Source organism: Ictidomys tridecemlineatus, chromosome 6 (assembly GCF_052094955.1).
Source record: "Ictidomys tridecemlineatus isolate mIctTri1 chromosome 6, mIctTri1.hap1, whole genome shotgun sequence".
NCBI lineage: Eukaryota > Metazoa > Chordata > Mammalia > Rodentia > Sciuridae > Ictidomys > Ictidomys tridecemlineatus.
Genome location: NC_135482.1, coordinates 59056762 through 59070294, shown reverse-complemented (window position 1 = coordinate 59070294; position 13533 = coordinate 59056762). Strand labels below are relative to the sequence as shown.

Below are 13533 nucleotides of genomic sequence, written 5' to 3'. Positions count from 1 at the left end.
CTGCCCTTTTTCTTCCTCTCTCTCTCCCCTATACCTTCCTATATTCCTTTCTTCCTTCTCTCTCTCTCTCTCTCTCTCTCTCTCTCTCTCTCTCTCTCTCTCTCTCTCTCTCTCTCTCTCTCCCTCTCTTATAGCTTTTCTACATTCCATGAAAGCATGATCTCTGGCTCTGAAATCCTTCCCTGTAACCAGTTCTAAACTGTCCATTTTTCTACTGCCATCTCCAATTCCAAACTCATACGTCTACTCCTAAATAACAAGTTGATACACTTTTACTCAATGACAGTTTTGAAAAGCTACCTGAGGTACTCACTTTCAGACTTAATATGAATTGATTACTTGGGAATGCCCTTAGAGCTTCTGCCACCATCCAGAACACCAGATTTCTCAAGAGGTCACAAGCTTGTTCCTAGACTATAAACAGCAGAACTTCTTGGATTCTTTGCTCAGGTCTGGTTATAGGATCTTCTGCCAGTACTTGAAGCCATGTTCCAATCCCATAAGGGCCTCTGTGATGTTAGCAATATGTTTTTAGTAGAGCATTCCTACAAGCAGGTTCACTATATATAGCAAACATCATCAGCCCAAATTCCATCCATATGCTACATAAGTTTGTCATTATGCAAGAAAATCAGAGTTAGGCCCAGATTGAGAAGTGTATATAAAGATCTGAAAGCAGAGCATCAAACATTGTCACTCAAGGAAAAGTATCCTAGCATTTGGGTTTCAGCATTAAACTGCTACCATGTGGGGTTATCTCAATGTAAGTGCATTTTTAAATTTCTTGCTTCATTTATGTTTTTTTCTTTCAAATTATTGTATAATCTACATCACTTAACGTTGGCCCCCAGAAACTTATCTATACAGTGATAAATTATTATTGAATTCGAAAAGGAAAAATTTTAATACATTGTAAAATTCTGAGTTTGCTTCTTTAATATTATGTAAATAATACTTTTCATTGTCCTGATTCATGTGAAATTATTAATTCTCCATACCAGTAAGAATGACACTGAGTATCATGGAAAATTAAGAAACACACTTCAAAAGCTTTCACGTTCAGAAATTCAGAACATGTACTCATTGGAACAGTATTTTAACAACAAATATTTTATATTATAAGATTTTCTACTTAGTTTTTACACGCATATGATCAGATATTTAAAGGAAAGGAGGGCACATTTGACAATATAATTTTCTTATGAAGATGCACTTATTGAACCTATGAAGAGACTAACTTGATATTAAATGGATGGAGATGTGCACTGCAGGTAACAAAAATAGATTAGTTTATTGTGGTTTATGTATACTTTCCAAATTTAGTACATCTTCTTTTTCAAATATTTTTTTGTTGTGGTTGAACACAGTGCCTTTGTTTATTTATTTTTCTGTGGTGCTGATGATCCATCCCAGTGCTCTACCACTGAGCTACAACTTCAGTCCCCAAAGGTAGTATATCCTGATGGTTAATTTATTGTTTCTTTACAGGCCTTTATGTTTTCTGACTCAGAAAAAGTGATCAAAAATCTGTCCTAAACTTATTAAATAATTGGTTTTTATTTTCATCTTTAGACCTGGAAGAAACGAACAATAGGAAATGAAAAATCATACATCTGCAACTGAGTTCATTCTTCTGGGATTAACAGATGACCCAAAGCTCAATATTTTCATTTTTCTCTTTTTACTTTTCACTTACATACTGAGCATTACTGGAAACTTAACAATTATCACCCTCACTCTGGTAGACTTGCACCTAAAAACACCCATGTATTTCTTCCTCAGGAATTTCTCTTTCCTAGAAATCTCATTCACCACAGTTACTATTCCTAGATACCTGGTCAGCATAACAACAGGGGATAAGACCATTTCCTACAATTCTTGCATGGCCCAGGTGTTTTTCTTCATATTGCTTGGCTCAACAGAATTTTTCCTTTTGACTGCCATGTCCTATGACCGTTATGTGGCTATCTGCAAGCCTCTGCACTACACAACAATAATGAACAGCAGGATCTGCACCCTGCTTGTCCTTGGTTCTTGGCTGACTGGCTTTCTCATCATCTTTCCACCTGTGATCATGGGACTACAACTGGATTTCTGTGATTCCAACATCATTGACCACTTCACCTGTGACTCCTCTCCTATGCTCCTGATCTCCTGCACAGACACATCCCTCCTAGAGCTCTTGGCATTTATCCTGGCCATATTAACTCTCATTACAACCTTAACATTAGTGATTCTGTCCTATGTGTTCATCATTAAGACAATTCTGAGAATCCCTTCTGCTGAGCAAAGGAAAAAGGCTTTTTCCACTTGCTCCTCACACATGATTGTTGTCTCCATTTCTTATGGAAGCTGCATTTTCATGTATGTCAAAACTTCAGCAAAAGAAGGAGAAGCCTTGACCAAGGGCATAGCTATGCTCAATACCTCTGTTGCTCCAATGTTAAATCCTTTTATTTACTCCTTAAGGAACCAGCAAGTAAAACAGTCTTTTAAGAACTTGCTCAAAAAATGCAGGTCAAGTAAATTTTAATGATAAAGAAATGTGGTGCCTGAATATAAATAGAACCTGATATCTAATGCAGTACTAGTGTTCTTCCATTTGTTCATTGTCTTCCAAAATCAACTTCTTTTTCCAGAATGCTTTGTTTGTCAGGTTCCTCATTTTGATCTTCATTGGAACAGCTACCATTTTACATTTTTGTGTGCTGAAAATCCTCAGCATGTGTTAATGTCACAAAAATGAGAATGAGAGAACAATGATATTTAGTATTAGTGCTACAATTTTGATTTAAGTGTCCTTGAAGAACTTTCTTTGAGAGTACCAAGCCAAAGCAAAATAAATGTTATTGCAAGCAACCTTGAAAATTATTTTTCCAAGTGCATAAGTATTTAAGCAAGTAGCTCTTTTTTTTTTTTTTTTTTTTGGTGAGGTAGTGTCTTTGTGTACATTTATATTTCTCCTTGTGTCTTCTATTGTTTTTGCATCATAAATATCATTCTAGGGTATCAACACATAGGTGTTATATTTTCATGATGCATTTCATCTTTCATTGTTATAATGCATGTTGCTTCAGGTTTTTTGACTTTCATTTCAATATTATTAAAGGATCATCTTGGTATTTCTGGAAGACTCCTGCTATCTCAACATTAAGCATCTTTAACAAGATTTTCTGATTAGTTCATTCATCACTCATTTTTTCCTTTTAATTTGCTAACATTGAGCCTTAACTTTATCTTAGACTTCTTTGGAGAGATCCTGTCTCGCCTTTAGTTTTACTGAATTCAATGCACTCTTTGTATATTTTTTTTGGCAGTTTATATATACTAAATGTGCCCTTTCTCTTACCTTGTTCTCAAAATATCTGGTAAACTCATCATATACTAAATTATTTTCCAAGTTTTGTGTGGTTTTACTCTTTTAAAAGATAGGGGTGTCTTTGGAGACCTATTAGGAGTGTGTGGAGGGTTAAGATTATTTAAAATATCCACACTTCTGTAGCAGTAAAGTCCAGCTCGTTCAATGCATTTGGAAAGAGGAAAATAATGTTCTGGTAATTGTTTAACAACTAGTTTCTAATAAAAAATGTCCAGACATAAATTTTACAAATGCAACTTATAAGTAACAATAATAAAACATACCTTCATCTTCACTGAAAATTTTATACACCCAATTCATTTTCACAGAGTGTTTTTATCAAATTTCAATCTATGAGGAGAAAATGTTGCAGTTCAACATCAGTTTGACAAAATCATATTTTAATCCACTTTTTTCCTGTAGATTTATTGTTATTAAGTCTGAGAAGCAATGTCTTATTTAATTAATTTTAAATATAATTTAATTACATTTGTATTATTAATTTTAAAATTCATGGCATTGTTTAATAACTTCCTCTCAAGATTTTTAAAATCTTGACATGGTGGCATTACTTTCTATTTTCCAAATTAAGGACAAAAAGTCTATGTTAGGGTATTCATTACAATTGCATTTGCCATAAACCTCTAGTATTTTCATTATGCACATTGTTTCAATTTCCCACCTGTCTTTATATTTCTCCATTATATAGCATTATTTTTATTTTATTATTTTTGTTTTACTAGTACATTATGTTTGTATATGATAGTGGAGTTCAGACTAACATATTCATAAACGCGTGTAACATAATTTTTTCATTGCTTGACTTTAGTACTTAATATTGACTCCCTTTCTTTACTGGTCTTTTTCCTATTTTTATTATTTTATTGTTGTTACATTGGTTTTATTTTTGTTTTATTGTTTGTTTTCATACAGATTATTGAACCCAGGAGGACTTTATCACTGAGCTACATTCTCAGCCCTTTTTATTCTTTATCTTGAAACAAGGTCTAAGTTGCTTAGGCTCTCTCTAAATTGCTGAGGCTAACTTTGAACTTGTGCTTCTCCTGCATCAGCCTCCCCATTTGATGAGACAAGAGGTATGTGCTTCCAATTGCTTTTTAATTGATGAAAAATAGTAATTCATAAAACTGGAATTCATTGTGGTATATTCATACATGTATTCAGCACAATTTGGTCAGTTTCATTACACAGTTTCTCCTCTTCCCCACCCCTCTTTTCTTCTTCTCAATTCACTTTCTCTATTCTCATCTCATCTCTATTCTCATCTGTTCTCACCCCCACCACTTTTCTTATTCTTTATTTCTCTCTTCCATTCACATATGAAAGAAATCATTACACTTTTAACTTTGAGTCTGGCTTATTTAACATAATAGCATGATGATTTCAATTCTGTCCTTTTATCAGCAAATGACAACTCCAGACTTATCTATGTCTGAGCAAAACCTCAGTGTATACATATCACATTTTCTTTATCCATCCATCTGTTGGAAGATACCTAGTCTGTTTCCACCACTTGATGATTATGAACTGTGCTGCTATAAATATTGGAATGCAATTATCACTAAAATATGCTTATTTTAGGTATTTTGGGTAAATGCCAAGGATTGGAACAGCTAGGTCATATGATGAGTCTATTTCTAGTCTTCTGAGGAATCTCCATACTGCTTTCCAAAAAGTCTGAATTAATTTGCAGTGCTACAAACTGTGTGTAGTATACCTTATTGTCTATATCCTCCTTAGCATTTATTATTATTTATGTTATTGAAGCTTGCTATTCTACCCAGAGCGAGATTAAATCTCAGTACACTTTTGATTTGCATGATGCTAATGATGTTGAACATTTCTTCATGTATTTGTTGTCGTCCATTTGCATTTTTTTCTTTTTAGAAATGTCTGTTGAGTTTATTTGTGCATTTACTGAGTAGGTATTTTTTCTGTGTTTTTTTCCTTCATATATTTTGGATTAATTCTTTGTCAGAAGAATAGCTGTCATTGATTCTGCCCCATTCTATAGGCTTCCCTTTCACACTCTTAATTGTTTCCTTTTCTGTGCAGAATTTTAAAATTTGATTTCATCCCACTTATTTAATTGTTGGTTTTATATATTGAGCTTAAGGATCTTATTAATGAAGTCAGCATCTTTATGTATATGTTGCCATGTTAACCATACATTTTATTCTAAGACTTGCAAAGTTCTTCCTCTACTTTGTATATCTTTGGTCCATTTTGAGTTGACTTTTAAGCCAGGTGAGAGAGCTGGATCAGGTTTCATTCTTCTAATATAAATATCCAATTTTCCCAGCACCATTTCTTTAAAATGTTGTCTTTCCTCCAATGTATGTTTTTGGTGCTTCTCTCTATCTGTGTAGTATTTTCTCTCTGTTTCTATTTTGTTCCATTGGTCTTCATGTCTGTTTTGATGTCAGTGCTATGCAGTTTTTGGTACTATTTCTCTTCAATAGAATTGAGACTCAGTAATGTGATGCCACCAGCCTTGTTCTTACTGGTCAGGATTACTTTGGCTCTTCAAGGTCACTTATTCTTCCATATAAATTTTAGAACTCTGTTTTTCAAGTTCCATGAAAAATGTCATTGGTATTTTCATGGGAATTGCATTAGATTTCTGTATTACTTTTGGTACTATGGCCCATTTGACAACATTAATTCTGCCTATCCAAGAACAGGGGAGGCTTTTCCATCTTCTAATGCCCTCTTCAATTTCTTTCTTCAGTGAGCCACAGTCTTCATTGCACAGGTCCTTTGCTTCTTTGGTTAGATTTATTTTCAGTATTTTTTTTGTTAGGGTATTTGTCTTTGTTTGTTTGTTTGTTTAGGGTGTTGTGAATGGAATTGTTTTCCTGATTTGTTTCTCAGCAGATTCATTAGTGGATTAGTGAAGTATAGGAAAGCTATTGACTTTTGGATTCTGATCTTGTGTCCTGCTACTTTGCTGCTACTTTATCAGCCCTAGAAGAATCCTGGTGAAGTTTCTGTATATGTATAGGATCATATCGTTTGCAAATAAAGATAATTTGATGTTTTCTTTTCCTATTTGTATCCCTTTAATTTCCTTTTCTTAAATGATTGCTCTGGCCAAAATTTCTAGAACTATGTTTATAGGTTTGGTGAGACTGGATACCTTCATGCTGTTCTTGATTTTAGAGGAAATGCTTTCAGATTTTCCTCATTCTTTATGATGTTTGCTTTAGGTTTGTCATACATGTGCTTTATCATGATGAGGTAAGTATCTTCTGTCCAAACTTTTTCAGTTTTTTTTAAACATTTATTTTTTAGTTGTAGATGGACACAATACCTTTATTTATTTTTATATGGTTGAACCCAGTGCCTCATGCATGCTAGGCAGGCATTCTACCTCTGAGTCACAACCCCTAATGGAAACCAATGCTAAGTTATGTCAAAATCATTTTATGTATCTATTTAGATGATTATGTGGTTTTCATTTTTATTTCTATTTCTGTTATGAATTGTATTTACTGATATATATATATATATATATATATATAAAATCTCTAAACTTTCGTCTCTTGGATGAAGCCAACTAGAACATCGTCTACAGTCTTCTTAATGTATTTTTAAATGTGAACTGCTGATATTTTTCTAAAGACTCCAGGGTCTACATTAATCACTGATATTTTTCTGTAATTTTTTTCTCTTAATGTGTCTTTATCTTGATTTGGTATCAGAGTGATACTAACTTAATGAATGAATTTGGGAGTGTTCCTTCGCTTTCTGTTTCACAAAATAATTTGAATATATTAGCATTTATTTCTTCTTTAAAGATCTGGTAAAACCCAGCTGAGAATTTATCTTATTCAAGGCTTTTGTTTGTTGAAAGTCTTTTTATTACTGCTTTAATATTATTCGTTGACACTGGTCTGTTTAGGTTTTCTGTATTCTCTTGTTTCAATTTGGGTAGGCCATTGTATCTAGAAATTTGTCTATATCTTCTAGATTTTCTCATTTATTTGAAAATGTTTTCAAAATAGTTTCTTTTTCTTTTTTTCTTTTTCCTTTTCTTTCTTTCTTTTTTGTAACAGGGATTGAACTCAGGGACGTTTAACACTGAGTCACATCCCCAGCCTTTTTTGTATTTTATTTAGAAACAGGGTCACAAAGAGTTGCTTAAGGCCTTGATAAATTGCTGAGGCTGGTTCTGGATATGTAATCCTGCTGCTTCAGCCACCATAACTGCTGGGATTGAAAGAATGAACTATCTTGCTCAGCTCAAAATACTTATTTATACCTCTGAATTTCAGCCAGTCTATATCTTTTTTTTATCTTTAGTGTTTTTGGTTGGGGTCTTCTCTTTCTTTTGCTTAGTTTGGCTAAGGTTTGATCTCGTTTATCTTTTCAAAGAATTAACTTTTTGTTGCATTGTTCTTTTGAATTATTTTTTATCCTAAATTCCATTAATTTGATCTCTGATTTAATGATTTTCTGTTGTCTATGAATGTTAGAACTGGTATTTTTAAAATTCTCATATAACCTATTTCTCATCTGTAGGGTATTATTCAATCTCCACATGTCAAAATGATTGTTTTTTTATTGTTTTGTCAATTTAGAATTTATCCTATTATGATAGATTGAGTACAAGGAATTATCTCTACTTTTGTGTATTTTATAAGACTTGATTTTTGTCCCTAAATATGTTCTGTTTTGGAGAAGATTCCATATACAGCTGAGAAGAAAATAAATTCAGTTGCTGAGGGAATAAAATAGTCTATAGATGTCTGTTAGATTCATTTTGTTTATATTATTCTTAATGTCTATATTATCATTAGTTTTTGTCTGGATAATCTATTAGAGAGAGTGGTATATTAAAAATCACCTAGTGTTATTGTATTAGAGTATATCTGAGTCTTTAAGTAGTATTTTATTTATGGAATTATGTTTGGGGCATAAGTATTTAAAATTGTTATATGCCATCATAGGATAGTTCCCTTTACCAATGTAAAGTGACCTTTCTTCACTCTTCTGATTCATTTTTGCTTGATGTCTGCTTTTTTTGGACAAGAGAGTAGAACAGAGCAGGGAGGAAGAGAAGGAAGAAAAGATTAACATTAAACAGAGACATGAGGTGGGAGGGAAAGGGAGAGAAAAGGGAAATTGCATGGAAATGGAGGGAGACCCTCATTGTTATACAAAATTACATATAAGAGGTTGTGAGGGGAATGGGATAATAAACAAGGAGGGAAATGAATTACAGTAGATGGGGTAGAGAGAGAAGATGGGAGGGGAGGGGAGGGGGGATAGTAGAGGATAGGAAAGGTAGCAGAATACAACAGTTACTGATATGGCAGTATGTAAAAATGTGGATGTGTAACAGATGCGATTCTGCAATCTGTATTTGGGGTAAAAATGGAAGTTCATAACCCACTTGATTCTAATGTATGAAATATGATATGTTAAGAGCTTTGCAATGTTTTGAACAAACAATAAAAAATGTAAAAAAAAAAGAGTAGTTACTCTTGCTTACTTTGATTCTCCTTTTCATAGCATATCTTTTTCCATCCTTTCAATCTGTGACTGTCTTTTCCTATAAGGCATATATCTTATGAACAACATATGATTGAGGCCAGTTTTAACCCAATCTGCCTGTTTGTCTTTTAATAGGAGAGTTGAAACCATTGATATTTAGTGTTTTTATAAAAATGATCATTTCCTGCCATTAGATTTCTTAAAAAAATATGAAACATTTTATGAATTTATATACCATCCTTTCACAAGGGCTATATTAAACTTCTCTGTGTTGTTAAAAATTTAATATATGTACTGCCAAAGTGAACATCCACCCATCTTTCTTTAATAATATAGTCTTCCCAATAAACATTTTCAATTGTTTTTGACCTATAGATAACAACCTTACAATTTAACAGAGATTTTCTTAAAACAGCAAATTGATTATTGATAATTTAATCCACTATACATTATACTAACACAAAACTATAAACCTATCATTATTTTGTCTATGAATTTACTATTGTTGCACACAACTCACAAAGATATGAAACAAGACATTTTGTAAGACATTCAAGCAAAAAAGCAAAAGAGAAAATGAGAGATGTGGATAAAGCATGTTATTATGGTTTGGATGTGAGGTGTCCCCCAAAACTCATGTGTGAGACAATGCAAGGTTTGAAGGAGAAATTATTGAGCTATAGACTTAACCTAACCACTGAATTAATCAGAGATATGCTTAATTGAGTGGTAATTGGAGGCAGATGGGGTGTGGCAGGAAAAAGTGGCTAATTGGGGGCATAGTTATGAGATATATATTTGTATGTGGCATGTGGAGACACTCCCTCTGCTTACTGATTACCATGAGAGTTGGTTCTCTCTGCCAAACTCTCACACCATAATATTCTACCTCACTTTGAGCTCTGAGGAATGGAACTGGCCTTCTATGGACTAAGACCTCTGAAACCGCAAGCCCTCAAATAAACTTCTATTCTTCTACAATTGTCCTGGTTGGATCATTTGAGTCACAGTGGTGAAAAGCTGACTCAAACACATGTAAAGTTAAACAATAGGATAAATATTAACTTTATATGATCTTACATAATTAATACAGATACATAGATACATAGAGGGTAATGGTAGATACTGAAGGTAAATAAAGCAAAATTATAAAATCTTATTCAAAACTATCTAAAGATGGTTGTTCTGAAAGTCAAAAATTGGAAATAATTGAAAATCAATGTAAACCTTTCCAGAGTAAAATTATAAGAAAATACATTCATTTATAAGTACTGCTGTATTGAGAACCAGAAATTGGGTGGCTCTAGACATTGGATTTTATCCAATTCTTTGCAGTTTTTTTTTTTTTTTTGAGTTTTTCCTAACTGGAGTTATTGAATCTCTTAGATATGTAAATCCGTGTCCTTCCTCAAATTGGGTAATTTTAGCAAGTTATTTCTCCAAATAATCTCTTTGCCCTTTTCTTTCATCCTTCTGGGCTTCCCAAAATGTATACACTGCAAGTCCTATAGGCTCAGATACTTTTTCTCTGTTCTTTTTTATTTCTGTATCTTCTAACTACATAATATCAATTTTCCTACCTACATTCAAGATTTTCCCTTTGTCATGGGCACTAAAAGCTGCTCTTGAAGTTCTTTGCAAGTTTTTTGTTAGCTCTGTACTTTGCAGATTGAAATTTCTTTTTGATTTGGTGTTGTAATCTGTCACTTTGTTGATATTTTTCATTTATTTATTTTTTTGGTTTTTAATAGTTTTTAATAGTTCATACTTCCCATTCTATCCTACCTTTTATTGGTGAGCAGGGATGCTGAGAGCCATTTCAATCAACTATGATTCCAGGCCACTCCAGTCTTTGATCCCAGGATACCAAAGGAGGAAATGTTAAATACATTACTTATTTATTTTCATTTATTTATTTTTCATTTTACCACTTCCTTTATTTGTCCATAGTAACATTCAGCTCTTTGAATGCATTGGATATGAAGTCCCTATCGAATATGTCCAATGTCTGCACGTTCTGAGGATCTGTTCTTGACAATTTTTCTTGTATCTTTTCCATTTCCAAATCCCATTGACAAGGCCATACTTTTTAAATTTTTTGTAAACCTATTACTGTTATTTTTTTAAAAACTGGACGTTTTTAATATTTTAATTTGGTTATTCTGGGAATTAAGTCTTTTTTCCTTGCCGAGTTTTTGTTGAGGATTGCAGTCATATTGATTTAGAGACTTTACTGTTTTTTTATAAGACTCCTTCCAATATCAGGTGCAATCATAGTTATCTCTATTTTTTTTTCTTTAATCTCAGTACTCAGACCGTAACTCCTTAGAATTTTTTTTTAGCAATATCTGTAGTGTTCCAGCACCCTAAAAAATAAAAGAAAAAGGAAAAAATAAGTAGAAATCTTCTGGTCTTGTGACCTGATTCGAAGAAAGGGGACTCCTTCAATGCTAAGTCAGGCTATTTACAACTCTGCCTTAATCTTCTTCAACTACTGCTTTCATGAAGCTCACACAACTGCCACAAGTAAAAGCCTATGATATTCTAAAGGCTTTTCCAACAAATTCCTGACCCTGGGAAGGTATATTTCAGTCTGGCTTCCATGATATATGAGATGGCCCTTATGAGGTGCTTTTGCTCAAGAAAGTTTTGTTAACTTAAGTCAACTTTAGTCTAAGAAGAGCTAATAGGGTCAAGTTGTCATAATGGCAAGTGAAGAAGGATTTCATTGAATTTTCCCCAAATATAGAATTTTTATTTGATATTTTTTTCTGTAACTGTAGATCAAGAATCATTTTTAAATTGTTAACGTGCAGCTAAACAATGTTTTCCAATAAGACATTGAACTTATGTTTTATGGTCATTAACTTTTCAAAGTTGCTACTTCTTTTGATAACTTGTTTCATCTTCTTCAAGCACAATAAAGCCAAGCAATTGTCATTATTACTCATTTTATTAATATTTATTTAAAAACTCTATTCTGTATATTAATTAAGTAACTAAAAACATGAGAGAGAATTATCAAAACTGAGGTTTTAAAGTAATTGGACATAGATTAATTCTTTCACTCTCTAACACATTCTGATATGAGCTTTACCTCTGAGGGACAGCTGTTTTGCTACTTCTTATTGAATGTGTCTAGTGATGTTCTTTATGCAGAATAAGAGCACCAAAAATGTATAAGAAATTGTATTATGAGTTGACATTCACTTTTGCTTTTACCTGTAGAAGTTTCAGAAGTCAGACCATAGCCATGCCAAATGAATTATCAGTTAGAGAATTTATTCTTCTGGATTTACAAATGGCTCAGAGTTACAAGTTGTAATATTCTCTTTTAATAACAATATCAGCTATACACCCTACATCCAAGGCAGCTTGTCATCCTGCCAATAAATAGATTTCTTGGTGGGGATGGTGTCCCAGAGATTCAGGTCCCTATCAGATAATTGCATCTCTTTGGCCTCAGGGATGTGTTGATATCTCTCCAAAGTAGGTACCTCCCAACAAATTCCCAAAGTTGCAATAAGCCATAGAAACTTCCCATTTAGAACTCTGCATCAGCCCTACTTTGGGAATGCATTGATCTACTCTTTCTAGAAAAAAAGATTTAATAGTGCATACTTCCCATTCTATCTTATCTTTTATTGGTGAGCAGGGAAGCTTAGAGCCATTTCAACAAACTTTGATTCAAGGCCACTCCAGTTGTTGATCCAAGGACACCAAAGGAGGAAATGTTAAGTAATTTGCTGGTCTTGTCATCTCTAAAGGGCACACAATCCAATAAAAATGGAAATAAGAGCAGTAAGGCATATATAATAAATATCTCTCCTTGTCCATACTTTTGGCCTCCTCAGTGTACAAAATTCTTTCATTTTTCATTAAGAATTTTTTGCTCATTCCCATTGCATTTGCAGATTAGTTCATGCATATGCAAATACATACATTTGTTTCTTTTTTAGTTTCATCTTTCTTTTTTGTTTTTAGTATCCTTTTGTTATTTTGTTCCCTGATAGCTGATGAGTTTTCTCTTTTGCTTTTCCTTTAACTGTTGTTTGGTTTGGTTTGGTTTGTTATACTTTCTTTCCTTTTCTCTTCAGTGGTCAAAATATCTTCTTCCTTCTTCTGTTTTTGTCTCTTTCTTACATTCTCTGTCTCTGTATATTATATATAAATTTCTTTTTTTTATTATTTTTTTCTTTACTCTATGGGCTTCAATAGCTTTCCCTCTCCTGCTTTTTCTCATTTCACATTTTCAATATTCTAAACTTTATTTGCCTCCTTTCCCTATTTTCTTTTCTCCTAACTGTATTTTCACCAACTGTTTAAACTATTTAGTTTATATAATTTCTTACCCACCTTTCTTGTTTTTTGTTGTTGTTATTAGTGTTGTTGATGTTATTGACAACTGATGTTTATATTAATGCACTATCTTGTTCACAACTCTTTCTTGTTCGACTGGTGTTAATTTCTGACTCTCATTCCTGTTTCTGTAGTTACTACTGTAATAAAGGTCATGATATGCAAGTAGTATTTGTTGTAATGCTGTATATTGTTCACTGCTATTGTTACTATAGTTTATCTCCCTTTTTTTTATAAGGGACTGAGAATTCAGTTCAATGACATTATGGACACTCTGATGCTGAGGTACATTTCAA

The 13533-nt window shown here is 32.9% G+C and overlaps 1 protein-coding gene and 1 non-coding gene across 2 annotated transcripts; one reads left to right on the top strand and one right to left on the bottom strand.

The window, feature by feature from the left end:
• Positions 1 to 1597: 1597 nt before the first annotated feature.
• On the top strand, positions 1598 to 8628 carry LOC144378363 (olfactory receptor 6C65-like). Its single transcript, XM_078052382.1, has 2 exons — positions 1598 to 2487; positions 8427 to 8628. Exons 1-2 carry the CDS (start codon positions 1598 to 1600, stop codon positions 8554 to 8556), a joined length of 1020 nt encoding a protein of 339 aa, XP_077908508.1. The 3' UTR covers positions 8557 to 8628.
• Positions 8629 to 9081: 453 nt separating this feature from the next.
• LOC120888727 (U6 spliceosomal RNA) lies at positions 9082 to 9186 on the bottom strand. Its single transcript, XR_005732420.2, has one exon. It is a non-coding gene; the product is annotated as a U6 spliceosomal RNA (small nuclear RNA).
• Between the last annotated feature and the right edge of the window lie 4347 nt (positions 9187 to 13533).

Excerpts from the sequence above, each read along its gene's own strand:
- LOC144378363 (XM_078052382.1), top strand. The coding sequence starts at position 1,598 with ATGAAAAATCATACATCTGCAACTGAGTTCATTCTTCTGGGATTAACA. Across the intron at positions 2,488-8,426 it reads AGGAACCAGCAAGTAAAACA|AGCAGGGAGGAAGAGAAGGA; the intron begins GTCTTTTAAGAA and ends AGAGTAGAACAG.